This window comes from Triticum aestivum, chromosome 5B, assembly GCF_018294505.1.
Source record: "Triticum aestivum cultivar Chinese Spring chromosome 5B, IWGSC CS RefSeq v2.1, whole genome shotgun sequence".
In the NCBI taxonomy this organism is placed as follows: Eukaryota; Viridiplantae; Streptophyta; class Magnoliopsida; order Poales; family Poaceae; genus Triticum; species Triticum aestivum.
Window position 1 is genome coordinate 668,473,350 of NC_057807.1, and position 25,902 is coordinate 668,499,251.

The following is a 25,902-nucleotide window of genomic DNA, read 5'->3' on the forward strand; positions in this document are numbered from 1 at the left end:
GAAATTCACTAGCATTTTTTATTGACATACGTTTTTGGAGTTAATGAACCTGTTTTTAATATTCAAACATATTTTGGTTGGAGGATCATTTTTTGGTGTTCATGAACATTTTTGAATTTGAAATATTTTTAAGAAAATTCATGAAAATTTTATGAAATCCCTAATTTTTGAAAATTCGTGAATTTTCAGAAAATTGGAACATTTTTTGAAATTAGTGAACGATTTTTGAAATTATGAACTTTTTTTCTTGAATTCGATATTCGTGACTAGTTCTCAAAGTGAAAAATAACAAAAAGGAACAATGAAGAAAAACAAGAACCATTGGATCTTTTGCAAGTACTACCTCTTCTTGGTGCCTGCGGCCCACATAAAGCTTCTCCCAGTTAGCCCGTATGAAAACGGTACTTTTGCGCCGATACGCGGCCCATCCAAGCCCGACTTGACTGCCGGCCGGCGACGGGAAATCGGCCTCGCCAATCTCTCGCCGGCTTCCCTCCGCCCCTGCCCAACGGCGTCTGCGGCGGCGCTCGCGTCAGATCGCAACCAAGAAGAGGTGATCTGCCCGCGCTGCTCTGCTCGGCCCGGTGGAGGCGGACCTGCGGCAGCGGCGGCGATGGAGAAGGGAGGGGAGGCGGGAGGCGGCAGGCCGGAGTACAGCATCATCGTGCCCACCTACAACGAGCGCCTCAACATCGCCCTCATCGTCTACCTCATCTTCAAGCACCCCCCGTAATCTCCCATCAATCACCCACCTCCGTGCATCCTCTTTTAGTTCTTTCGGTAGTTGAGATCTTTGTTGACGGAGGTCGTTTGTGATCCGGATAGGTTCCAAGCCTGCTCAGATTTTCTGCTGTGTAGATAAACCTGGGGCGGGGTGCGTGATTGAAGCTTTCGTTTAAAGGCTAGTACTGCTAATGGCTCTGGGGCTCTCCAATTCCCCACTCACGTAGTGCAACTGTATAAGACCCCTTTGGAACTAACTAGTATTGCATTCGATTCAGGCCATGAGATATGGTTGTGATCGCTGTCGCATCTCATCATGTGTAGCTGGCAAATGCTAGTGATCCTGTGATCCAGAAAGATTCCAAGCCGGCTCAGATTTTCTCTTCTGTAGAATAAACCTTGGGCGGGGTGCGCCCACATCAACTGAAAATTTTGTTGCTAATTGCTATGAGGTTCGCAGCCCAGGTTAAGCAGAAAATTCAGTAGCTATTAGTTCATTCTATACTCACATGTCGCAACTTTACAACACCTCTGCAATTGCCTATTGTGTTTGATTCGGACCTGGACCATGAGATATGCTCATTGTCGCTTTTTAGAGGTATGTAGATGCTAAATGCTAGTGGTGCCGTGTTCAGAGGAATTGAGTCTCTGTTGTCCACTTTATCTTGTGAGAAGAACTCTCAAAGAACATCAGAGCAAGGTGAAAGTGTCATAAGACGATTTCAAAAATAGTTTCTACGGTTCGGCCCGGTTTCCCTTATAAACGGGGTCAATTTGTTTAGGTTTTCGATCCTGTTTCCCTTATAAACGGGATCAGCCAAAGTTAAGGGGTGACTCTTGGCTTTGGCAGCTTTTTGAGCAATATATTCAGGTGGGGATCCTCTCCCCCCCGGTGACCGTTCAAAAAAAATAAATAGTTTCTGCTTCTTGTTATTTTGTCGAAGACTAGGAAGTTATTCAGAGTTATCCAAAGTATATCTGGTCCTGTCAATGTGCTTAGCTGGTTTCAGTTAGCACTTAACAGTGTTCATACCCTAGATTGTAGTGCTGGTGTCAACTGGTTAGCTCTGAATAACTTCCTAGTTGGTATGACTACACCATCTTATTTTTAGATTTGATAAAATCAGATTTCTCTGAATCTTACAAGCGCTGGCTCTTTTTGTATTCACATTATCTGTAGCGGTTTTTTAGAATCCATCACGCAGCACATTTATTTGTAGCATCCAACATGTTTTCTGTTGCTGTTGTATACACATAGTATTTGGTCAGTATTACAACATGTTCTGTTGGTTCTGTATACTCTTATTATATTTAGCATGATGTTGGTGTATTTCAAATCACAAGGCTGTTGCATTTATTTACTTAACTTTAACTGATGATGTAACTTTCTACTGTAGGGATGCCAAGTTCGAAATCATTATTGTGGATGATGGAAGCCCCGATGGAACTCAAGACATTGTAAAGCAGCTGCAGCAAGTATATGGCGAAGATCGTGTTGTAAGTAATTTAACAAACATGTTGATGTATGAGTTTATGTATATATTTGTGGTCCAAGTTTTGGTTATTAATGACTTACTGCAATGTTTTTTACCTGATATAATTCCAGCTACTGCGAGCTAGACCAAGGAAGCTAGGACTTGGTGAGCTTAGCTGCCCATTTCTACCTATGGTGATTGTTATGCTTGATGTTTGTGTTAATGAACTACTGTAAACATTCAGGTACTGCATATATGCATGGATTAAAGCATGCTTCAGGGGAGTTCGTTGTTATAATGGATGCAGATCTATCTCATCATGTATGTTTCTTCTCATTTTCTTCTCTATGTTATTTGGCATAGTTGAGTATTTAAATAGTTCTGTTCCTTTTAGTTACTGATTCCTTTTTCTGTTCTGAACAGCCGAAGTATTTGCCAAGCTTCATCAGGTGAGAATCATATACTGAAAGATGCTTTTAACTTTATCCGGCAAGAATGATTGGATTAGTATGCTTTGTATTTTATGTTATTGAGGAAACTGGCAGGACTGGTGAGTCTCTAGTAGCAGAAGAGAGAAACATAATTACAGTGGCTGTTTTCAACAGTAACATCACAGAGTTCACATGTAGAGTGGCTCCTGTCGGTGTCAATCAAGGCCACATTAAGCACTTCCACATATTGTGGGTGGCGTAGGAGACATCCCTATTTTCAGTGGGGGTCTTAATTACCCGTGCTTAGCAATTTGCCTGACCATCAAATTAAATGTGAATAAACCACTCCACAGACCAAAAAATATCACCAAGATGGACGGAGGCACTCCTTCCGGCCACCGAGAGAATCCAATTCTGACCTTCTAATACCTTCTTTTTTCTATTCTTCCTGGCTGCCAATTAGTACAGGACCAGGGTGCAGTCGCAAATAGGGATCCCTCCAACCCAATTGCTCTGCATAAGATGCAAGGGTAGCGCCACAGTCATGGTGGCGCCTCCACTTGATTGCTCGCTCTCACTCTGCCGCTGCATCCCTTCTTTCTTGGTTCCTCTATGGACATGTGTTCTTGATTGCTCGCTCTCACTCTGCCGCTGCATCCCTTCTTTCTTGGATCCTCTATGGACATGTGTTCTTGTGCGCTTTGTTTCTAGATAGATACAGATATAATTGTGTGGCAGTGAGGAGAAATTGAAAGGCCGGTCTTACAGCTGCCTCCAAACACGGATGATCGATATCCTCTCGTCGTCGTTCTGGGATGGTAGTAGCATGATGTGATGTGATTCGGCGAAAGGTTTTCTCTGAGCCATTCTCCCCAGCTGTTTATATAGGCTGGCATGGGCACTGACACTGCCCTACTGTATGCTTTGTAAATATTAAGTGCACATTTATACTCCCTCTGTTCCTAAATATAAGTCTTTTTAGAGATTTCAATAAGAACAACATACGGATGTATGTAGACATATTTTAGAGTCCGCATTTTGCTCCATATGTAGTCCGCATTGGAATCTCTAAAAAGACTTATATTTACGAACGGAGGGAGTAAAATATAAATTTTTCTATTTACTCTGTTCTGTTTTGACTGGTCTCTTCTCTTCGGCAAAATATGTCTTAATTAGCCAGTTTGCTCTTGTCAGGCCTAGAAATGGAATTTTGGCTAACAAAGACATAGATATGTACCTTGTTGAGTGTTAGTTGTTTGATTTAATGGCTGAAACAACTTCAGAGAAGTTTGGTATAGCTGACTATCCAAGCTCACAAAAACAGTTACTTGGAAGAACCTATATAGCTTTGTAAATCATGTTCATCATTGGCCAGGAAGCAAAAGGAAACCGGTGCTGACATTGTAACTGGCACCCGTTATGTTAGCAACGGCGGTGTCCATGGTTGGAATCTTATGCGGAAGTTGACCAGCAGGGGAGCAAATGTTCTGGCACAGACGTTGCTACAGCCTGGAGCTTCTGATCTGACTGGATCATTTAGGTGTGTCTCATTTTATTTAATAAATATGGAATAAGATCCCAATAATTACTTTTATTTGATGCTTCGCCCGATTTCCTAGGCTATATAAGCGAAGTGTTTTGGAGGATGTCATCTCCTCCTGCGTCAGCAAGGGCTATGTATTCCAAATGGAGATGATTGTCAGGGCTACTAGGAAAGGTTATCACATTGAAGAGGTAAGCCATTTCGCGCTCACCCATTTTCATTTGTGTAAGGCTGGATTATAATCTCTTGGCTTTGATAGTTGTAACTTTGCTTCTCATGTCCAGGTCCCAATCACTTTCGTTGACAGGGTCTTCGGAATCTCAAAGCTCGGTGGCTCCGAAATTGTTGGATATTTGAAAGGCCTTGTGTATCTGTTGCTCACAACATAGGTCGAGAAGACACTGCATGCATGATTGTTCTAGGACAAACTCTTGTTAGAGTGATTTTTCTTATGTTTTCACAGCTTGAACTGCATAATTGTACTAATGTTTTCAGACCTACAATTGAATTATATACACTAGTTTTGGTCTGTGAGTATCCATATATGAATTGTGTCCTGTGACTAATGTATCATGGCATAGTGGTTGGCCATCTGGTTGCGCTGAAACTGCCGGCTTGGCTGCTTACTGTGTAGTTGCATGGGTTGATCATCCATGGGATTGCTGATTCAACTGCTACCTTGAAGAACTATATGCCTGTATATCAATGAACATTCCTCTTGCAGTTATCATGCAAGTTTAATGGATGGACGGCACATAAACAAGAAGACAGGAAACACATGAGCAGTTTTCATATGTTTCATTCAACTGATCCTAAGTGTGTAATAATGCCCGAAGGAAAAGATTCACAGAACACACATATCTTGTCTTCCATCTCAGAGCACCCTTATTTAGTGCAACGCAGAAATATGTAAAAACTGAGAGCACTTAAAGAGATATGATCATCCAAATCCTGAATCTATATTACATCAAAGGAACCGCCTGGAAATCAGTCCCAGAAAACATAACCACAAGTCGAGATTTTTTGTAGGTCCTTTTGGTTGGTAATAATCCCCGACACTAACTTGCCGTCCTTCCTTCTCAATCTTCATTCTTCTCCTTTTCTTTTTCTAGCTTCTGTAACACACCCAAAAGAAGTTAGAATGCATTTCAGAACAGGTTGCACAATGACATTGAATGCAGCAAATATCAGAGAACAAAATGACTTAGAAACACGAGTTGCTGCTGCGTCAGTTTTGTGTATGTACCAAAAAAGATGACTAAGTTAAGCCCACAACTATTGCCTATAATTCCTCACTATCTAAGCTGCATTTTATCATCAGCGGGTGCTGCAATCATTTCCTTTCAGCAAATAATGAATGATTTACTGAACCAGATCAAATTTACATATAACAACATGGTGTCACAAATATAGGTTTCCATTTTTAAGCTTAGGCCAGATACATCGAGAAGAGCCAACAGGTTTACTACTCGTCCCGTCATCCTTCATTCTGTACCCTAAGAAACACCGATCCGTCCTGGGCATAGTGAATCCATATCAGATACCATCCCTCCCTGATATGTGGCTGATACATATCAGTAAAGTATCCACGGCTAAAGCAACAAAAACAAAGAAGTTAATTCCCAAATGCGTGCTGGATACTTCCCATGATACTTCCCCCGGATACGACCCAGCCCAGTAAGACTCGACCCTACTTATCCCGATACCCTGTCCAGCGCAATCCCTCCCTGATTCCTTTCCCTCCCGAGCTAAACGGCAGCTGCGGCAGGCCGGAGGCGAGCATGCAGAGGGCTCCTGCGGTCCTGCTCCAGTCCTACTAGTTCCCTCCTCACCTCCTCCCTGTCATCCCCGACTCCCCCTCTCGGTCACTCACGCAGCGGCAGCTGGCTGCAGCAGCAAGGTATGCTCCTGCTCTTGCTCCCTTTCTCTCTAATGCTACTGATGTTGATGTACCAGTACCATAGACCGTGTCTCACAAGGTCACTTCTCAAGGCTGACTAGCTCTTTGTTATCTAAATGCAGCAGCCAGCGGCGAGGCAGTGGTGGGCTCAGGGCTCCTGCAACAGCTCACTGGCAGCAAGCCATTGTCAGCTCCTCGCCTCATCCCCCTCTCAGTCTCTAGCAGCAGCGGCAGCAGGGCATGCTTTCTGCTCTCCGGTGCTCGCTTCATCTTCCTCCCTCTCCAGTAGAGTAGTCCTGTTGCTCTCTTGACCAATATTAAACTTTTAAGTTTGCTAACTTGTTGTTTGACTGTTGGTTCTTGGCTTTCGTTAGAATCATGCATAAGAAGATAAAAGAGAATGGACTGCAGTAACTGCACTGAGTAAAAACATGCTTAATGGTTGAATGCTTAATTAATAACATATATTTATTAGTAATATTTTCTAAAAGTCAAACGTATCCCTGTATTGGCGCTTTTAAAAAATGACGTATTTACGTATCCGCATCGCCCCGTTACTATACCCATATCCATATCGCCCTGATACTGATACTGAACCCATATTCATATCGGTGCATTTTTGTCTGTAGCTCACATAAAAAACAAAATGACCTTTATAGAACACCTGATTATTCAGTCACATTGAAGGTTAAGAATATTGTGATGATACTGACCAGCTCAATTTAAATATATTAAAGCTCACAATTTGATGAACACGGTTCCATTACGGCCATACGCCTCACATAAAACTGCACCAAATTCTCAGTCTACACAAGAACCCAGATAATCTGTGGCCATGATATTCTAAATACAATGAGCATGGTCGCGGCACTAGACACTAAAGGAGTATCTAAAAGAAGTTCCCATTTGCTGCCCAAGTAAAAGCAGGCGTGCATGGGATTCAGCCTAAAAAATACAGATCCCTCTTTCAAGAGCAGAATATATTGTTACTCAACCAACATTGTGAATATATGTGATCCTCCATTACTGCAATTAACACCAATAACCACAGGGATCCCTGACTTAGGTACAAAATGACATGAGCAAAACAGCAAAACACACAGGACGATATGGCTAGGAAATCTCAGGTTTCCCCCACTGTAAACATGGAAGAAGCGCATAGCCACACACACACACACACATGGACAGAGATCCATGGATCATGCCCTGCCAGCAACGCGGCACCTAATCACACGCCTGCGTCCACCCTCTCACGCGCCAACACACCCGTCCCCGCATCTCCCGTCAGAGCGCAACCACGCATTCAACCAGTACACAAACGGTATAAATCTGCTCCGATTTCGCAGGCCAAAGGAGGGGATGTATTCGGCACGACTAAAGCAGCAGGGCGAGTCGGGAGAGGAATCTGCCCCCCACCAAGGGCTCATACATAACGGGTCGAGAATACGGGGGCAGGATTGGGGCGGGCGGCGCTTACGGATTGCTCGGAGTGCCAGGCGAGGCCGCGGTAGACGTTGAAGGAGAAGGAGCCGGCCAGGTAGAGCGTCGCGACGCCCAGCCCCGCCGTCAGCACCTTGAACGCCGTGTCCATCACCGCCATCTCCGCCGCCTTCTCTTCCTCGCCGCCGGGATGTTGGAGCGCAGAAACCCTCGTCGCCCGATTCCGTTGGTCTGCGTGCGTGCCACGAGAGGAGAAACCTCGAGTTGGCCTACTAGTTCGGGCTGTGGGCTGTGGGCCTCTGGGTGGGTGAATGCTGGGCATGTGTGCGGCCTGGCCCAACATATAGCGCCTGTCCCAGAACTAGTTTAGAAGCCTCAACAAATTTAGTAGGCTTCCCTAAAAAAAACAAATTTAGTAGGCGGCTTATCTTTTATTCTGTGGAGGGGTAGCTTATTTTTTTAAGACGCCCAAAAGAATTGGCCCGAATCAGCTTAAATTCGTAGTACTTGTGAAGTTTTATAGGCTAATTAGTTTGATGCTAATATTTGGCATTGCCAATACTTGGCAATATCAAAAAGTTACCAAATATTGACAACTTCTTATGATGTTGACAAGTAAAATTGGTAATCAACCAAACACTAGTCAATATTCAAATGTTGGCACACAAATTATGCTCATCAAACCAATCATGCTCTTAAGTTCGGAATCTAACTATGTTTCTCGTTTTCAAACTCAAGAAAACATACATTTCCAAAATGAACTCAGGACAAGAGTAGTGTCGCTGTGGAACTACAGGAGAACCGTCCCCACAAAAATAAAATTACAACAAAGTCTTTGACAGGGGCGATTGTTGAACTAATGCCAAGCATGTTGTCGTCTTCCTTCAACGTTGTCGTCAGAGGTAGACCAAAAGACTGTCGGTGCCTAATCGCATCGAAGCTTTCAGAACTGAATAAAGGACCTCCACGAACAGTGGAGCACTTATATTTGTGGAACATTAGTTAGGGGACAACCGTGAACGTCGTTGGCCCTGTAACAACCATCTTTGCTTGATTTTGTCGAAGAAGAAAGGCAAAACTGCCAACCAACAAACCGGAGCCCTGCCCTGCATTGGAGAGGTTGTCGTCCAGAACGCTAGATCCTACTGAAAGTGCGTTATGTCGACTAGAGGGGGGCTGAATAGGCGATTTTTATGAATTCTTCACTGAGGATTTCAGTGTGAGGAAATTGAAGGAAATATGCCCTAGAGGCAATAATAAAGTTGTTATTTATATTTCCTTATATCGTGATAAATGTTTATTATTCATGCTAGAATTGTATTAACCGGAAACTTAGTACAGGTGTGAATACATAGACAAACATAATGTCACTAGTATGCCTCTACTTGACTAGCTCGTTGAATAAAAAATGGTTGTGTTTCCTAACCATAGACATGAGTTGTCATTTGATTAACGGGGTCACATCATTGGAGAATGATGTGATTGACTTGACCCATTCCGTTAGCTTAGCACTCGATCGTTTAGTATGTTGCTATTGCTTTCTTCATGACTTATACATGTTCCTATGACTATGAGATTATGCAACTCCCGAATACCGGAGGAACACTTTGTGTGCTACCAAATGTCACAACGTAACTGGGTGATTATAAAGGTGCTCTACAGGTGTCTCCGATGGTACTTGTTGAGTTGGCATAGATTGAGATTAGGATTTGTCACTTCGATTGTCGGAGAGGTATCTCTGGACCCTCTCGGTAATGTACATCACTATAAGCCTTGCAAGCAATGTAACTAATGAGTTAGTTGCGGGATGATGCATTACAGAACGAGTAAAGAGACTTACCGGTAACAAGATTGAACTAGGTATTGAGATACCGACGATCGAATCTCAGGCAAGTAACATATCGATAACAAAAGGAACGACGTATCTTGTTATATGGTTTGACCGATAAAGATCTTCATAGAATATGTGGGAGCCAATATGAGCATCCAGGTTCCGCTATTGGTTATTGACCGGAGACGTGTCTCGGTCATGTCTACATAGTTCTCGAACCCGTAGGGTCCGCACGCTTAAAGTTCGGTGACGATTTATATTATGAGTTATGTGTTTTGATGTACCGAAGGTAGTTCGCAGTCCCGGATGAGATCGGGGACATGACGAGGAGTCTCAAAATGGCCGAGACGTAAAGATCGATATATTGGACAACTATATTCGGACATCGGAAAGGTTCCGAGTGATTCGGGTATTTATCGGAGTACCGGAGAGTTACGGGAATTCGCCGGGGAGTATATGGGCCTTATTGGGCTTTAAGGGAGAGAGAGAGAGAGAGGTAGGCCGCGCGCCCCCCAAGGCCTAGTCCGAATTGGACTAGGGGGAGGGGCGGTGCCCCCTCCTTCCTTCTCTTCTCTCTTCCCTTTCCTTGACTCCTACTCCTACTACATGGAAGGGGAGGATCCTACACCCGGTGGGACTAGGACTCCCCAGGGCGCGCCATAGAGAGGGCCGGCCCCTCCCCTCCTCCACTCCTTTATATACGGGCAGGGGGGGCACCCCACAGAGACAAGTTGATCATTGATCTTTAGCCGTGTGTGGTGCCCTCCTCCACCATAATCCACCTCGATCATATCGTAGCGGTGCTTAGGCGAAGCCCTGCGTCGATAGCTTCATCAACACCGTCATCACGCCATCGTGCTGATGGAACTCTCCCTCGAAGCTCTACTGGATCGTGAGTTCGTGGGACGTCACTGAGCTGAACGTGTGCAGACCGTGGAGGTGCCGTACGTTCGGTACTTGGATCGGTCCATCGTGAAGACGTACGACTACATCAACCGCATTGTCATAACGCTTCCGCTTACGGTCTACGAGGATACGTGGAAGACACTCCTCCCTCTCGTTGCTATGCATCACCATGATCTTGCGTGTGCGTAGGAATTTTTTTGAAATTACTACGTTTCCCAACAGTGGCATCCGAGCCAGGTTTATGCGTAGATGTTATATGCACGAGTAGAACACAAGTGAGTTGTGGGCGATACAAGTCATACTGCTTATCAGCATGTCATACTTTGGTTCGGCGGTATTGTTGGATGAAGCGGCCCGGACCGACATTACGCGTACGCTTACATGAGACTGGTTCTACCGACGTGCTTTGCACACAGGTGGCTGGTGGATGTCAGTTTCTCCAACTTTAGTTGAATCGAGTGTGGCTACGCCCGATCCTTGTTGAAGGTTAAAACATCACTAACTTGACGAAATATCATTGTGGTTTTGATGCATAGGTAAGAACTGTTCTTGCTCAGCCCGTAGCAACCACGTAAAAATTTGCAACAACAAAGTAGAAGACGTCTAACTTGTTTTGCAGGGCATGTTGTGATGTGATATGGTCAAGACATGATGCTAAATTTTATTGTATGAGATGATCATATTTTGTAACAGAGTTATCGGCAACTCGTAGGAGCCATACGATTGTCTTTTTATTGTTGGCAATGCAACCGCCCTGTACTTGCTTTACTTTATCACTAAGCAGTAGCGATAGTCGTAGAAGCAATAGTTGGCGAGATGACAACGATGCTACGATGGAGATCAAGGTGTCGCACCAGTGACGATGGTGATCATGACGGTGCTGAAAGTGCATTATATCGACTAGAGGGGGGTGAATAGGCGATTTTTATGACTTCTTCACTGAGGAATTTGCCGGTGAGGAAATTCCTTAGCGAATAACTACTTGCAGTGGAATAAGTACTCAAGAGTAAGCATAACAAAATACAGGCATGGTCATCATGATGAAATGAAGACAAGCACAGAGTACAGAAAGCGTAATCACAGGATAACACAAGATGAAGACAAACAGACTGAAGAAATTGAACTAAGGAAATTGAGAAAGTCTTCAGTCAAAGTCTTCAAACACAGATATGAACAATCACTCAACACAGTAATGAGGAAATGAAAGAGTTGAGGAAATAGAACCAGTAGGGTTGGTGAAGACAATGATTTGGTAGACCAGTTCCAACTGCTGTCTCAGTTGTACATCTGGTTGGAGCGGCTGAGTATTTAAAATCGAGGACACACAGTCCCAGACACCCAGTTGCTGAGCACGCAACTAAGGACACCAAGTCCTCACCGTATTCTCCTTGAACTAAGGTCACACAGACCTCGTCCAATCACTCGTGGTAAGTCTTCAGGCGACTTCCAAACCTTCACAGACTTCGGTCACTCGGCGATCCACAATTCCTCTTGGATGCTCTAGACCATGACGCCTAACCGTCTGGAAGAAGCACAGTCTTCAAAGGTAACAAGCGTCGGATCCACGTAGGATCAATCTCTTCAGTGATGCTCAATCACTTTGGGTTTGTGGGTGTTTGGGTTTGGATTTTCCTCACTCGATGATTCGCTCAAAGTCCTCGGAGGATGGGTTGCTCTCAAATGACAAGTGTCAGTTTCTCTCGGAGCAGCCAACCAGCTAGTGGTTGTAGGGGGCGGCTATTTATAGCCTAGGGAGCAGCCCGACATGATAAGACATAAATGCACTTCATTGATATGACCGTTATGTGGATAAGATATTTTGGGATAGCTGGCGCGTAGCACAACAACGGTCGGAAATTTGACTCTCAAATTCCTCAGGGCTATCATGTTCCTCACTGTGTAGGCAATCTGCACTGGCGAATTCCTAACTCCTCAGTCAGAACAAATTCCTCAGCGACCAGAAGAACTTCGTCTCTGTCTCTGAAGAAATTGACTGAACTGTATGAGATTTCCAATGGCTTCACTCGAAGGGATTGGTAGGTGTAGGATTTTGAGTTGAGCATCACATGGAAATTTTTCCTTTAGTATTTCCTCGACCCCCTTTAATAGTACGGTGTTTCCTATGACGCAAGAAAGAGAAAAACAAAACTATGAAAACGAAAGTCTTCAAGCTTCATATTCCTCGCATGAATATCAAGTCTTCACGGACACACCAATTTCTTCACTTTCAAAGTCTTCATGAAAGTCTTCAGAAATACCAGAATCTTCAGTCGAAGATATTCATTTTAGGGGTCGACTTTCTCTGTAAATATCAAACTCCTCATAGACTTATAGACCTGTGTACACTCATAAACACATTAGATCCTTAACCTATAAGTCTTCAATACACCAAAATCACTAAGGGGCACTAGATGCACTTACAATCTCCCCCTTTTTGGTGATTGATGACAATATAGGTTAAGTTTTCAACGGGGATAAACATATGAAGTGTAAGTACTGATATTGACGAATTTGATAGCAAGATATAGAAGAAATCCCCCTGAAGATGTGCATAGCGAGGAATTTGCTTTTGAAGCAATGCACACTTGAAGAGTTGAATCATGGAGATCTCCCCCTATATCTTGTAATTCATACATGCATTTGCCATATAATATGAAGAATTTGAAATGCCTGATGAAATATGGTGCCTAAGGAGATTTAGCATGCGATTAATAATATTAACAAGGAGTAAGCATGCAAAATCAGAGCACAGTGCATCAAAAGTATCAGAGCACCATCGGGTTTAAGATTACAACTCGATCCAATAAAAGTTTCAGAAGAACGAGAGTTGTAACTTAGCAAAAAAAATGCCCATATAATAGACCCGCTTGAAGACTAACTCATATTTCTCCCCCTTTTTCATCGAATGACCAAAATGATCGAAACTGAGGACTAACGCCCCTGAAGAATATCAAGTTGATGGAGGAGCGCCAGCGTTGCCGGGGTCGGTTGTCGTAGTAGGGCCTGCCGCAGTGTCGTCCAAATCTTCATTTTCATCAGTGTCGCGCGATGAAGAGTAGAAGCTGGCCACCAAGGAAGGAACCTTGACCTTCTTGAATTTATTCGGTGGAGGTGCAGACCAGTCAAATTCTTCCTTGAGACCCATGTTCTTCAGATCTTCGGCGCTGTAGATATGAGATAGAACAACCTAGGTACGGTTGAAGGTTTCATGGAGGTAGTACTGGTTTTTCTTCACAGCATTGTGGGTTGAGGTCATGTTGTAAAGAATGGAACCAAACTGACACTTGACCCATTTATGGTTGCGATCAACTTTCTGATGAAGACTGAGGAGTAACTCACGATCAGTCATCACCCTGGGTGCTGTGGCTCGAGGAATTTGCTTGGCAGAGGTATTGGCGGCAGAATCATGTGTTGCAGAGTCATCATTGGTGGAGTAAGATGCAGCCTTGCGAAATTGACCATCCAATGGACAAATGCCTTCATCTATCACAACAGTTGCCTTGCCTTTGTCATCAGCTGAGGAAAATGTCCGTTTGAGGACTTCAATTGGAGGCAAGAAACTGCCATGGTTCAGAGTATCAGCTTTGTAGTTGAGTGAAGACCTTGTCCTGATGAATTTCATAATCCATGGTGCATAAGGCTTCAGCTCAAACGGTGACATAGCAATGTTTGCCAGAGTCCTCATGAAGAAATCATGGAAGTTGACGGGGACGCCATGAACGATGTTGAAAAGCATATTCTTCATGATGCCAACGACTTCTTCATCATTTGAGTCGTGACCTTTGATAGGACTCATTGTCTTCGTTAGAATGCGATAGACAGTTCGTGGCACATATAGTAATTCCTTGACGAGGAATTTGGTTCGAGGAGCTTGCCCTGGCTTCAAAGGCTTCATCAACACTTGCATGTAATGATCTGTAAGCACAGGCTCATTGTAGATGCAACGAGCACCATCAAGGGGAGGACTAAGTGGGAGGACACGAAGCAATTTAGTGGCTGGTGCCTTGTAGTGAGTATTTTCAGACATCCAGTCCAACACCCATGAATTCACATCTTCAGAATTTCCTGTGATGTGCAGCATCGCATAGAATTGAAGAATGAGTTCTTCATTCCAATCACAGATGTCAATACAGAAATTCAGTAATCCAACGTCGTGAAGAACACCAAGGACTGGCTGGAAGCACGGCAGAGATTCCATGTCCACATGAGGAATGTGTGCATGCTCGAAGACTTTGTCTTTGTCAAATAGCACAGAGGAATAAAAGTTTGCTTGACTATCAGTCCAGAAATGCCTCTTCCTTATGCGAGCAGAATCATATGGATTATAAGCAGTGAAGAACACATGCTCGTTGAAGAAATCAGCAGCCTTGAACTTTTGCTTCTTTGAGAATGGATCCTTTGGCTTGGGCACAGGAGTGTCAGTGAGTTTCATCACAACCTCAGGAATCACAATCTCAGGTTCTACAGGCTGAGGAATTTCTGGTTCTTCAGGCTGAGGAATTTCTGGTTCCTCTTTAGTGGCAGTTTGCATGTGCAACGTATCAGTAGCAGCAGTTTCTTCAGCACTAGTGGCTGGAATTTCTTCATGCACAGACGAGGTGGGATGAGTTTCTTCAGAGCCCAGCTGAACGGTTGGTGCGAGGGACTGAGGTATCTGCTGTAGTGGGGTGAAGAGTGGAGTATTGGGATGCTGACTTTCCCAAAAGTCATCAGTCATCACAGGCGTGGAGCATCCACTGTCCACGTCTTCATCTTCAAGTTCTTTAACGCCGGCCTTTTCAGCTGTGAACTGAGGCATGGGCGAGGAAGCAGCATGAGTTGAAGGGATTGCATCCACTTCAATTTCTTCATCAATCTGCTCTGATGAAGCAGCAGAATGATGTTCTTCAACAGATCCACTAGGAATCGCATATTCTTCACCATAAGGAACAAGGTCCTTTGATGGTATGGTGGAAATTGGAACAACATCAATAGGGTTCTCAAAAGAGCTGGTCATGGTCTTCATTTTCTTCGGAGCTGAAGAATCTGAAGCAGATGATGCTTTCCTTTTCTTCACTACAGTTCTCTCTGCAGCCTTGGTCTTCCTCACATCTGATGCAGATGGAAGGGTAGGAGTTGGTGTAGGTGCAGGAGGAGCTGAGGAATTTGGTTGAATTTCTTCAGGCGCAACTGATGCAGTAGCTCTGACATCTTCATTTTCTTCAGGCGCACCACTAGTGGATGCCCTGGCAGTTTCATCAGCGGCTAGAATGGAATCATCAGCCCTGGAGCTAGCATTATCTTCAGCAGGCTGAAAATCATCAGCGATGCTGGCATGTTCTTCATTTTGCTGAGCAGAGGCTGCAACATGAGGACTTTCTTGTTTCGATGGGGCTGCAACATTGGTGAACTTCTCAGTCAGTTTAACAAACCTGACTTTGGCTCCTTGCCAATCAGCATAATAGGAATTGAAATTGTCGCTGAGGGTTTTGATCTCAGACTGGATCTTGAGGAGTTCATCAGGTGTCATTTTGACAACATTGTTCTTCAGGAACTTCTCTTTCCTGAACTGAGCCTTCTTGATTTGTCTGGCCTTCTCAAATTTCCATTTCTCTTCAGAGATGAAATGGGTCAGCATGTGACTTTGGCCAGGTGTCAAATGAAAATCAGGCATAGGAGTGTTTGGGTCCTTGTGCCAGAGATCAATGTAGTCAAGGATCAACTTAGGATCCAAAAGCAGTGGCACATTTTTGCCTTTGGCTCTAGCGGCCTTTTCTTGCCTGTCTCTGATGATTTCTGCAAGTTCATCATCATCAGCATCATCATCAGATGGCACATGGAAGGCAACTTGTTTCTTCTTCGGACTAGGCCGAGGACCTCGTCCAGCAGTGGCCTTTGTCTTCAGCATAGTGGGGCCTGATGAAGAGTTTGGTGCAACTGAGGAACTTACTGAGACACGAGAGGCAATAGAGATGCCTGTAGTCCTTTGGCATGTGTCCAGGTGAACAGGTGTTGAGGACTTTGCCGGAGCAACTGAGGACTTTGGAGGAGCAGGATCAGCGTGAGGAATTGGCCGTGAGGGCTTTGAAGATTCTGGCCATGAGGGCATTGCTGAGGAACTTGGCCGTGAGGGCACAGTTGTTGAAGCACTTGGCTTGTGAGCGGGCTTCTTTGCCATTGATTTCCTAGGCTTGTCAGAGGCCTTTGTGGCAGCAGGAGCAACAGAGTCATTAAATTTCCTCACTGCTTCTTTGGCGTGTCTAGCCAACTTGGCTTGGCGCTTGGCCCATTCATCAGGAAAATCCTCACCGCGCTTGAGGCTGGTGGGATCAGCTCTTTGACCAGGTGCCAATGGAGCTCTTGGGCATGGAGGATTTAGAGCGAATTTCTTCATATACTTTGGAGTTACATATCTGTAATCCCTCCATTCTCTTGCCCATCTCCTTTCAATTCTTTGTATGCGCACCTTGCACTGAGTTTTGCTTTCTTTTCCGAACTCGGCCTCATCAGGTGTGCAATAGTCAGCATAGATGTCCTCAGGAATTTCAAATGCAGTCATGACCTCAGGCTTCTTTCCTCCTTTCTGTGGTTTCTTCCCTTCAGCCATATTCTTCAGATGAGGAATTTGAACAATTGAACACTCTGAAGAAGTATGCAACTTTTCTTCAAGGAACGCTGCAAATGAGTTAAGTTGATGAGAACCTAGTGATTCAGCAGCGGACATGAGTACCTGTGAACAGAGTATAGTTGCGAGGAATTTGAAGGGGTCATGCGTTCTCAGAAGATTTTCAAAATGAACAAGTTTGAGGAATTTGACCAGATGAGTCTTGAAGAATTTCACTAAGCGTACTTTGTCTTAGGTTCCAGAGTTGTATAGATCGACAATCCACACAATTGAGGAATCTTGAAGAAAATGATGCTTAGGGAAACGAATCAAGAATAGATGACTAGTGAGGTGTTATGTGTGTGAAGAGTTGAAGAATAAAACACCTTTGAAGATTTTGTAGAGAAAATTAGAATCAAGGAGGGTAGTAAAAGTAACTTTTAATTACCCTTGATGACGAACACAACAAACTGAGAAGTGTAGATTTGAAGCTCGTCAGTTCAGATCTTCCACGCCCCTAACTTGGCGGAGGAAGACAGCTACGGTAGCGGCGGAGTGAAGATTTCCGCAGCCGGCGCTAGTACGATGGCGAAGAGGTCGAGGCAGTGAAGCTCTTCCTCACCGGCGACGATGAAGTAGCGGCGGCACTAGGGTTTGAGAAGCTCGAGCGAGAGAGAGTGGTCGAGCGGAGTAAAGGAAGTGAGGAAGGGTGAGGGGGTATTTATAGTCACGGTGAAAAACTGTTCGCCCGAAGATTTAGGACGAATGTGCCCCTGGCCCTTCTCATTCGCTTGACGTGTGTCACCCACGTACTGAAGGTGTAGATCGTGTTAGATCGTGGGTGAATAGATAAGTCTATTGTGGGATACGGGACGGTTTGAGCGGCAAAACCAAAAATTTGGATAAGATAGGTTTTAAAATTTCGTTCGCAATTTCTTCAGCTAACAAGGACACAGTGAAGATTTTGAACGAGTTTCAAATAGAACGCACATGAAGAATTTGTGAAAAGATTGGGTTGAGTATAGCATAGAGGGGGAAGGGTCCGATCACATTCACTTAGCATAAAATGCAACTTGAAGAAATAGCCATAAGTGAATGCTTTAGAGGACATAAACCCATATATGTATATGTAGCCAATGAAGAAAAACGACGGAAACAATGAAGATTTTGCAAAGTTGAAGAATTTGAAAAACTGAGGAATTTCAAAAACTGAGGAAAAACTCAAATTTGAAGATTTTCAACTTTTGTGGTGGCGTGTCCCACCGTATAAGAATGATGATTTCAAACACAGCGTACAATTGTCGTAGGTTTATGAGAATCAAATTCTTCACTAATTTCTTCACACTTAGAGTGTTATTCTTCATTGATTGAAGAAAAACATTTCTTCATGTGTTGCATATCTAAGTCATCAATTTTGCATAAGTGTTAGGATGTGTGTCCTTTTCAAAGAACATTCGAAGACTCTAAGATATTTAGCTCACACCGCAACTTGCTAAATCTCTTCTCATCCAAGGGCTTTGTGAAGATATCGGCTAGCTGTTCTTCAGTCTTCACATGCTCAATAGAAATGCCGCCCTTCAACACATGATCACGAAGAAAATGATGACGAATCTGAATGTGCTTTGTCTTCGAGTGCTGAACTGGGTTGTGAGCAATCTTGATGGCACTCTCATTGTCATAGTAGAGAGGCACATTCTTCATGTTGATGCCGTAGTCCTTGAGAGTTTGCTTCATCCACAACAGTTGAGCACAACAAGAACCAGCAGCAATGTACTCAGCTTCAGCAGTAGACAGTGATACGCAGTTCTGTTTCTTCGAGGACCAACAGACCAAAGATCGTCCGAGGAAATGACAAGTACCAGATGTTTACATGCGGTCCACACAATCACCAGCATAGTCAGAGTCAGAATATCCAATGAGATAAAAAGTAGAGCCCTTGGGGTACCATAGTCCTAGTGTTGGTGTGTGAGCTAGATATCAAAGAATATGCTTCACAGCCTTATGGTGTGATTCCTTCGGTGTAGCTTGAAATCGGGCACACATGCAAACACTAAGCATTATATCTGGCCTAGATGCACATAAGTACAATAAAGAACCAATCATGGAGCGGTATACCTTGTGATCGAAGTCAATACCATTTTCATCAGTGCATAGATGGCCATTTGTGGGCATAGGAATTTTGACTCCTTTGCAATCTTGCATGCCGAATTTCCTCAGAACTTCCTTGAGGTATTTCTCCTGAGATATGAATATCCCATTGTGTTGTTGACGAATTTGAAGACCTAAAAAGAATTTCAACTCTCCCATCATAGACATTTGATATTGTTCACTCATTATATAGGCAAATTCATCACTATAACGTTGGTCAGTACAGCCAAAGATAATATCATCAACGTATATTTGGCACACAAATAGTTCACCATCATAAGATTTAGTAAAGAGAGTAGGATCGAGTGAACTGGGTGTGAAGCCATTCTTCACGAAGAATTCCTTCAAAGTGTCATACCACGCCCGAGGGCCCTGCTTGAGGCCATAGAGGGCCTTGTTTAGTCTGAAGACTTTGTCAGGATTCTTTGGATCTTCAAAACCTGGGGGTTGAGCAACATATACTTCTTCCTCAAGCTTACCATTGAGGAATGCACTTTTCACATCCATTTTTTGTAACATAATATTATTATGGTTAGCATAAGCAAGTAATATGCGAATAGCCTCAAGTCTAGCAACAGGTGCAAAAGTTTCATCGAAATCAATTCCTTCAACCTGTGTGTAGCCTTGAGCTACAAGTCATGCCTTATTCCTCACCACAAGGCCATTTTCATCTTGCTTGTTGCGGTAGATCCACTTTGTGCCGATGATATTATGCTTGCGAGGATCTGGACGTTTGACCAGTTCCCAAACATTATTGAGCTCGAACTGATGTAATTCTTCTTGCATAGCCTGAATCCACTCAGGCTCCAGAAATGCTTCATCTACCTTGGTGGGCTCTGTGATAGAGACAAAAGCATAGTGCCCACAAAAGTTAGATAAATGTGAAGCTTTTGAGCGTGTGAGAGGACCTGGTGCTTCAATGTCATTGATGATCTTTTCAACTTGCACTTCTTTCGCAATGCGAGGATGAGCTGGTTGTCGTTGAGGAATTTGATCAGCATTTTCTTCAGCATTTTCCTCAGGTACATCAGCTCGATGATCTTCGCTTTCTGGAATGAATTCTTCAGTAGATTCTTCGGTAGGAATGATATCCTCAGTAGCCTTGAACCTGATAGAATCCTTAGGTGCTGGTTCATCTATCACATAAGGGAGGTGCTCTCTTTGCGAGCCATTAGTTTCATCGAACCGCACATCTACAGTTTCAACAATCTTGTGAAGAGTGATGTTGAAGACCCTGTAGGTGTGCGAGTCCTTTCCGTAACCAAGCATAAAACCTTCATGTGCTTTCGGTGCAAATTTAGCATTGTGATGAGGATCTCTAATCCAACATTTAGCACCGAAGACTTTGAAATAACTCACATTGGGTTTCTTGTCAGTGAGGAGTTCATAGGCAGTCTTCTTGAAGAATTTGTGAAGATATACTCTGTTGATGATGTGGCATGCGGTATCAATTGCATCAATCCAAAAACGATGAGGCGTTTTGTATTCATCAAGCATAGTGCGAGCCATCTCAACGAGAGTTCTGTTCTTGCGCTCCACGATGCCATTTTGCTGAGGAGTATAAGGAGCAGATAACTCATGAGTAATACCGAGTTCATCAAGATAGCCATCAAGACCGGAATTCTTGAACTCAGTTCCATTGTCACTCCTTATGTGCTTGATCTTCACACCAAAGTTGGTTGAAGCCCTCGAGGAAAATTGTTTGAAGACTTCCTGCACTTCATGTTTGTAAGTAACAATGTGTACCCATGTGTAACGAGAGTAATCATCAACAATAATGAAGCCATATAGAGATGCATCATTAGTCACAGCAGAATAATGATTAGGACCGAAGAGATCCATGTGAAGCAATTCAAATGGTCGAGTGGTGGTCATGATAGTCTTCGCTGGATGCTTGGCCTTGGTCATTTTTCCAGCTTCACAGGCACCACACAAGTGATCCTTGAGGAATTTGACATTCTCAATGCCAATGACATGCCTCTTCTTCGCAAGCATGTGCAAATTCCTCATGCCTGCGTGACCAAGTCGTCGATGCCATAGCCATCCTTCTGAAGCTTTTGCAAGTAAGCACACGGCAGGTTGTGGTCCTGTAGAGAAATCAACAATGTACAAGTCTCCTCTCCTAAAGCCTTCGAAGACTTTGGAATTGTCAGTTCCATGATCACAACACAATGATACTTGCCAAAGACAACAACCATATCAAGATCACAAAGCATTGAGACAGACATTAGGTTGTATCCTAAGGACTCGACAAGCATGACTTTGTCCATGTGTCGATCCTTAGAGATCACAACCTTACCTAGACCCAATACCTGACTTTTGCCTTTGTCAGCAAAGATGATATGCTTCAGATGTGACGGAGTTAATGGAGCATCCATCAATAGATTCTTGTCACCAGTCATGTGATTTGTACAACCACTATCGAGGACCCACTCGTTTGCTTTGGGTTGATCATCCTGGAGATGAATTAGTGCAGCTTACAAACTCATATACTTCATCAGTGAAGAATATGACATCAGTATCATCAGTTCAATTTCATCAAGTAATTTGATCAGATAATCAGTAGAAGGACGTGTGAAATGAAAGTTCATTTCATCATGATTCGCATGCGTCCTTTCAGGCATTGTTTAGGTCTCCAGAAAGTTCTTCAGCCGTTTTGAGCACGACTGGAGACCTGACCCTGCATAAGAAATTAGTTCTTTTTCTTCACCACCCACATCTAGAGGGGTGGCAAAGAGTTCATCACTCTGCGAGCACCATATGAGAAAGGTGGCAAAGATGCCAAACCATTTTGTTTCACATAAGATGGGTTAGGGTAAGCATATGAATAAGCAGAGAAATTCTTCAAGGACTTATGAACATAATAATTTGAAGAATAATGCTCATATTCATAGCCCTTAGCTCTACCCTGTGAAACAGAGTTATTAGCACAATGATGTTCATATGAGGATTTTGATCCTTTTGAGGAATTTGATCCACGTGAGGAATTTGGTCCGTATGAGGACTTGGTTCCATATGAAGAATTTGGTCCATATGAAGAGTTTGATCTGGGGTTCCTATTCTTCATAGGTGGTGTCATGAGGACATTCACCTGAAGACTTTCAACATAGCTTTTGGGAACCAAGATTTTCTTCATAGGAGAACCGTTCCTGCAGTTAGTGCCAACATATCTAGCAAATACTTCACCATTCTGATTTTTGAACAGTTTATAGTTGGAGTCAAATGACTCATCAGAAGAATGAGGAAAATCACATGTAAAGCCAGATAAGTTAGATGGATCAACTGGAGGTCCCTTTGCAGCAACCCATGAGGTTTTGGGGTACTGCTCAGGCTTCCAATATGTTCCATCAGCATTGAGTTTCCTCTCAAAGGCAATACCCTCTTTCCTAGGGTTTCTGTTTAGGATCTGCTTTTTAAGCACATCACAAAGAATCTGATGCCCTTTGAGACTTTTGTACATGCCTGTCATATACAATTCCTTCAGCCCTGCGTCGTCAGTGATACTAGCAATGTCCTCAGATGAGGAATTAGTGATAGCAGAGGTAGGTGAAGAATTTGTAACATTTGAACATTCAGGTGAAGAATTAGCAGATTTACGTTTAATGCACTTTAAGCATGGAGGATCAAATTCTTCCCGAGTAGCGCTGATTTGTTGAGCAAGTAATGAATCACACTCCTTCTGAAGATCTTCATAACTCACTCTTAGCTTCTCAAGATCTTGCTTTCTTTGAAGAAATTCATAAGAAAGCTTCTCATGATCAGTTAAGAGGGTTTTATGATGACTTTGAAGGTTGTCATACTTAGACTGAAGTCTCTGAAGATTTTCAGTTAAGTCTTTAGTGCGGTCCATTTCTTCACCCAACATATCATCACCTTTGTCTAGCATGTTTTGAAGTTTTTCAATAGCCTTTTGTTGTTTCACAGCAATCTTAGCAAGTTTAGAGTAGCTAGGCTTAAGATTTTCATCAGATTCATCCTCACTTGATTCAGAGGAGGGGTATTTAGTTACCATAGCAGCCTTTGCCATGAAGCAGTAGGTGGGGGCATAGTCGTCATTGATCAGCGTTGTTGGTGTTGCCATTTTCTTCAGAGTTGAAGATTGACTTGCTGACGAATGCGGTAGCAAGAGCTAGACTTGCCACACCTGACTCAGACTCCTCGGATGCCTCCTCTTCCTCATTATCCTCAGATTCAGCCTCGGAATCCATTTCCTTGCCAATGAATGCCCGAGCCTTCTTGGAGCTGCTCTTCTTGTGAGATGAAGACTTCGAGGATTTTGATGATGAAGACTTTGAAGATTTCTTCTTCTTCTTGGCATCATCAGAACTGTAATCCCTGTATTTCTTCTTCTTTAGTTCCTTGTCCCACTGAGGACAATCTTGAATGTAGTGACCAGGCTTCTTGCATTTGTGGCATAGCCTTCTCTTATAGTCACTTGATGAGGAATCACTGCTCCTTGAAGATTTTCCAAAGCGACCACGTCTTGAGAATTTCTGGAATTTCTTCACTAGTAGTGTTAGCTCCTGGCTCAATTCTTCAGGGTCACCAAGGCTACTACCAGAATCTTCACACTCAGATTCAGACACTGCCTTGGCCTTCAGGGCACGTGGTTTGCCATAGCTTGAACCATAGAGATCTCTCTTTTCAGCAAGCTGGAACTCATGAGTATTTAGCCTCTTGAGGATATCAGCGGGATCTAGTGACTTGTAGTCAGCACGCTCTTGAATTATCAGTGCCAGATTGTGAAATGATGAATCGAGTGATCTCAGCAATTTCTTCACCACCTCATGATCGGTGATGTCAGTGGCACCGAGCGCTTGAAGCTCATTTGAGATATCAGTGAGGTGATCGAAGGTTTGCTAAACATTTTCATTATCGAGTCTTTTGAAGCGGTTGAAGAGATTGCGAAGAACGTCAACACGAGAGTCACATTGAGTTGAGACTCCTTCATTTACTTTGGAGAGCCTATCCCAGATAAGCTTAGCAGTTTCCAAAGCACTCACTCTGCCATACTGCCTTTTACTCAAATGACCACATATGATATTCTTCGCTCGAGAATCGAGTTGCTTGAATCTCTTCTCATCATCAGCATTCAGGGAAGGTGTGACTGAGGGAACACCATTTTCCACAACGTACCAGAGATCGTTGTCAATTGCTTCAAGATGCATCCACATCTTATTCTTCCAGTAGGGGTAGTCCGTGCCATCGAAGGTAGGACACCCAGCAGAGACCTTGATCATACCTGCGGTCGACATAACTAGAACTCCAGGTGGTTAAACCAAAATCACACAGAACAAGGGAGTACCCTGCTCTGATACCAATTGAAAGTGAGTTATATCGACTAGAGGGGGGTGAATAGGCGATTTTTATGACTTCTTCACTAAGGAATTTGACGGCGAGGAAATTCCTTAGCAAAGAACTACTTGCAGCGGAATAAGTACTCAAGAGTAAGCATAATAGAATACAGGCATGGTCATCATGATGAAATGAAGACAAGCACAGAGTACAGAAAGCGCAATCAAAGGATAACACAAGATGAAGACAAACATACTGAAGAAATTGAACTGAGGAAATTGAGAAAGTCTTCAGTCAAAGTCTTCAAACACAAATATGAACAATCACTCAACACAGTAATGAGGAAATGAAAGAGTTGAGGAAATAGAACCAATAGGGTTGGTGAAGACAATGATTTGGTAGACCAGTTCCAACTGCTGTCTTAGTTGTACATCTGGTTGGAGCGGCTGAGTATTTAAACTCGAGGACAACAGTCCCGGACACCCAGTCGCTAAGCACGCAGCTCAGGACACCAAGTCCTCACCATATTCTCCTTGAACAAAGGTCACACAGACCTCGTCCAATCACTCGTGGTAAGTCTTCAGGCGACTTCCAAACCTTCACAGACTTCGGTCGCTCGGCGATCCACAATTCCTCTTGGATGCTCTAGACCATGACGCCTAACCGTCTGGAAGAAGCATAGTCTTCAAAGGTAATAAGCGTCGGATCCACGCAGGATCAATCTCTTTAGTGATGCTCAATCACTTTGGGTTTGTGGGTGTTTGGGTTTGGATTTTCCTCACTCGATGATTTTCGCTCAGTCCTCGGAGGATGGGTTGCTCTCAAGCAAGCAACCAACCAGCTAGTGGTTGTAGGGGGCGGCTATTTATAGCCTAGGGAGCAGCCCGAAATGATAAGACATAAATGCCCTTCAATGATATGACCGTTATGTGGATAAGATATTTTGGGATAGCTGGCGCGTAGCACAACAACGGTCGGAAATTTGACTCTCAAATTCCTCAGGGCTATCATGTTCCTCACTGTGTAGGCAATCCGCACTGGCGAATTCCTAACTCCTCAGTCAAAACAAATTCCTCAGCAACCAGAAGAACTTCGTCTCTGTCTCTGAAGAAATTGACGGAACTGTATGAGATTTCCAATGGCTTCACTCGAAGGGATTGGTAGGTGCAGGATTTTGAGTTGAGCATCACATGGAAATTTTTCCTTAGTATTTCCTCAACCCCCTTTAACAGTACGGTGTTTCCTATGACTCAAGAAAGAGAAAAACAAAACTATGAAAACGAAAGTCTTCAAGCTTCATATTCCTTGCATGAATATCAAGTCTTCACGGACACACCAATTTCTTCACTTTCAAAGTCTTCATGAAAGTCTTCAGAAATACCAGAATCTTCAGTCGAAGATATTCATTTTTAGGGGTCGACTTTCTCTGTAAATATCATACTCCTCATAGACTTATAGACCTGTGTACACTCATAAACACATTAGATCCTTAACCTACAAGTCTTCAATACACCAAAATCACTAAGGGGCACTAGATGCACTTACAGGTGCTTTGGAGATGGAGATCAAAGGCACAAGTTGATGATGGCCATATCATATCACTTATATTGATTGCATGTGATGTTTA

At 43.5% G+C, this 25,902-nt stretch overlaps 1 protein-coding gene and 1 non-coding gene across 2 annotated transcripts; both read left to right on the plus strand.

Annotated features, from left to right (window-relative positions):
- Positions 1–402: 402 nt before the first annotated feature.
- Positions 403–4,715, plus strand: LOC123114055 (dolichol-phosphate mannosyltransferase subunit 1). Its single transcript, XM_044535416.1, has 8 exons — positions 403–729; positions 2,121–2,220; positions 2,330–2,363; positions 2,443–2,519; positions 2,622–2,647; positions 4,005–4,169; positions 4,249–4,363; positions 4,457–4,715. The coding sequence occupies exons 1-8, from the start codon at positions 614–616 to the stop codon at positions 4,559–4,561; spliced, it is 738 nt and encodes a 245-aa protein (XP_044391351.1). The 5' UTR covers positions 403–613; the 3' UTR covers positions 4,562–4,715.
- On the plus strand, positions 3,362–3,496 carry LOC123118307 (small nucleolar RNA snoR113). Its single transcript, XR_006457855.1, has one exon. It is a non-coding gene; the product is annotated as a small nucleolar RNA snoR113 (small nucleolar RNA).
- Positions 4,716–25,902: the final 21,187 nt, after the last annotated feature.

What these genes read in the sequence shown, in the direction of transcription:
- LOC123114055 (XM_044535416.1), top strand. Translation starts at nt 614, where the DNA reads ATGGAGAAGGGAGGGGAGGCGGGAGGCGGCAGGCCGGAGTACAGCATC. An exon ending in CTCATCTTCAAGCACCCCCC is followed by an intron (nt 730 to 2,120) that starts GTAATCTCCCAT and finishes TTTCTACTGTAG; the next exon opens with GGATGCCAAGTTCGAAATCA. An exon ending in ATGCAGATCTATCTCATCAT is followed by an intron (nt 2,520 to 2,621) that starts GTATGTTTCTTC and finishes TGTTCTGAACAG; the next exon opens with CCGAAGTATTTGCCAAGCTT.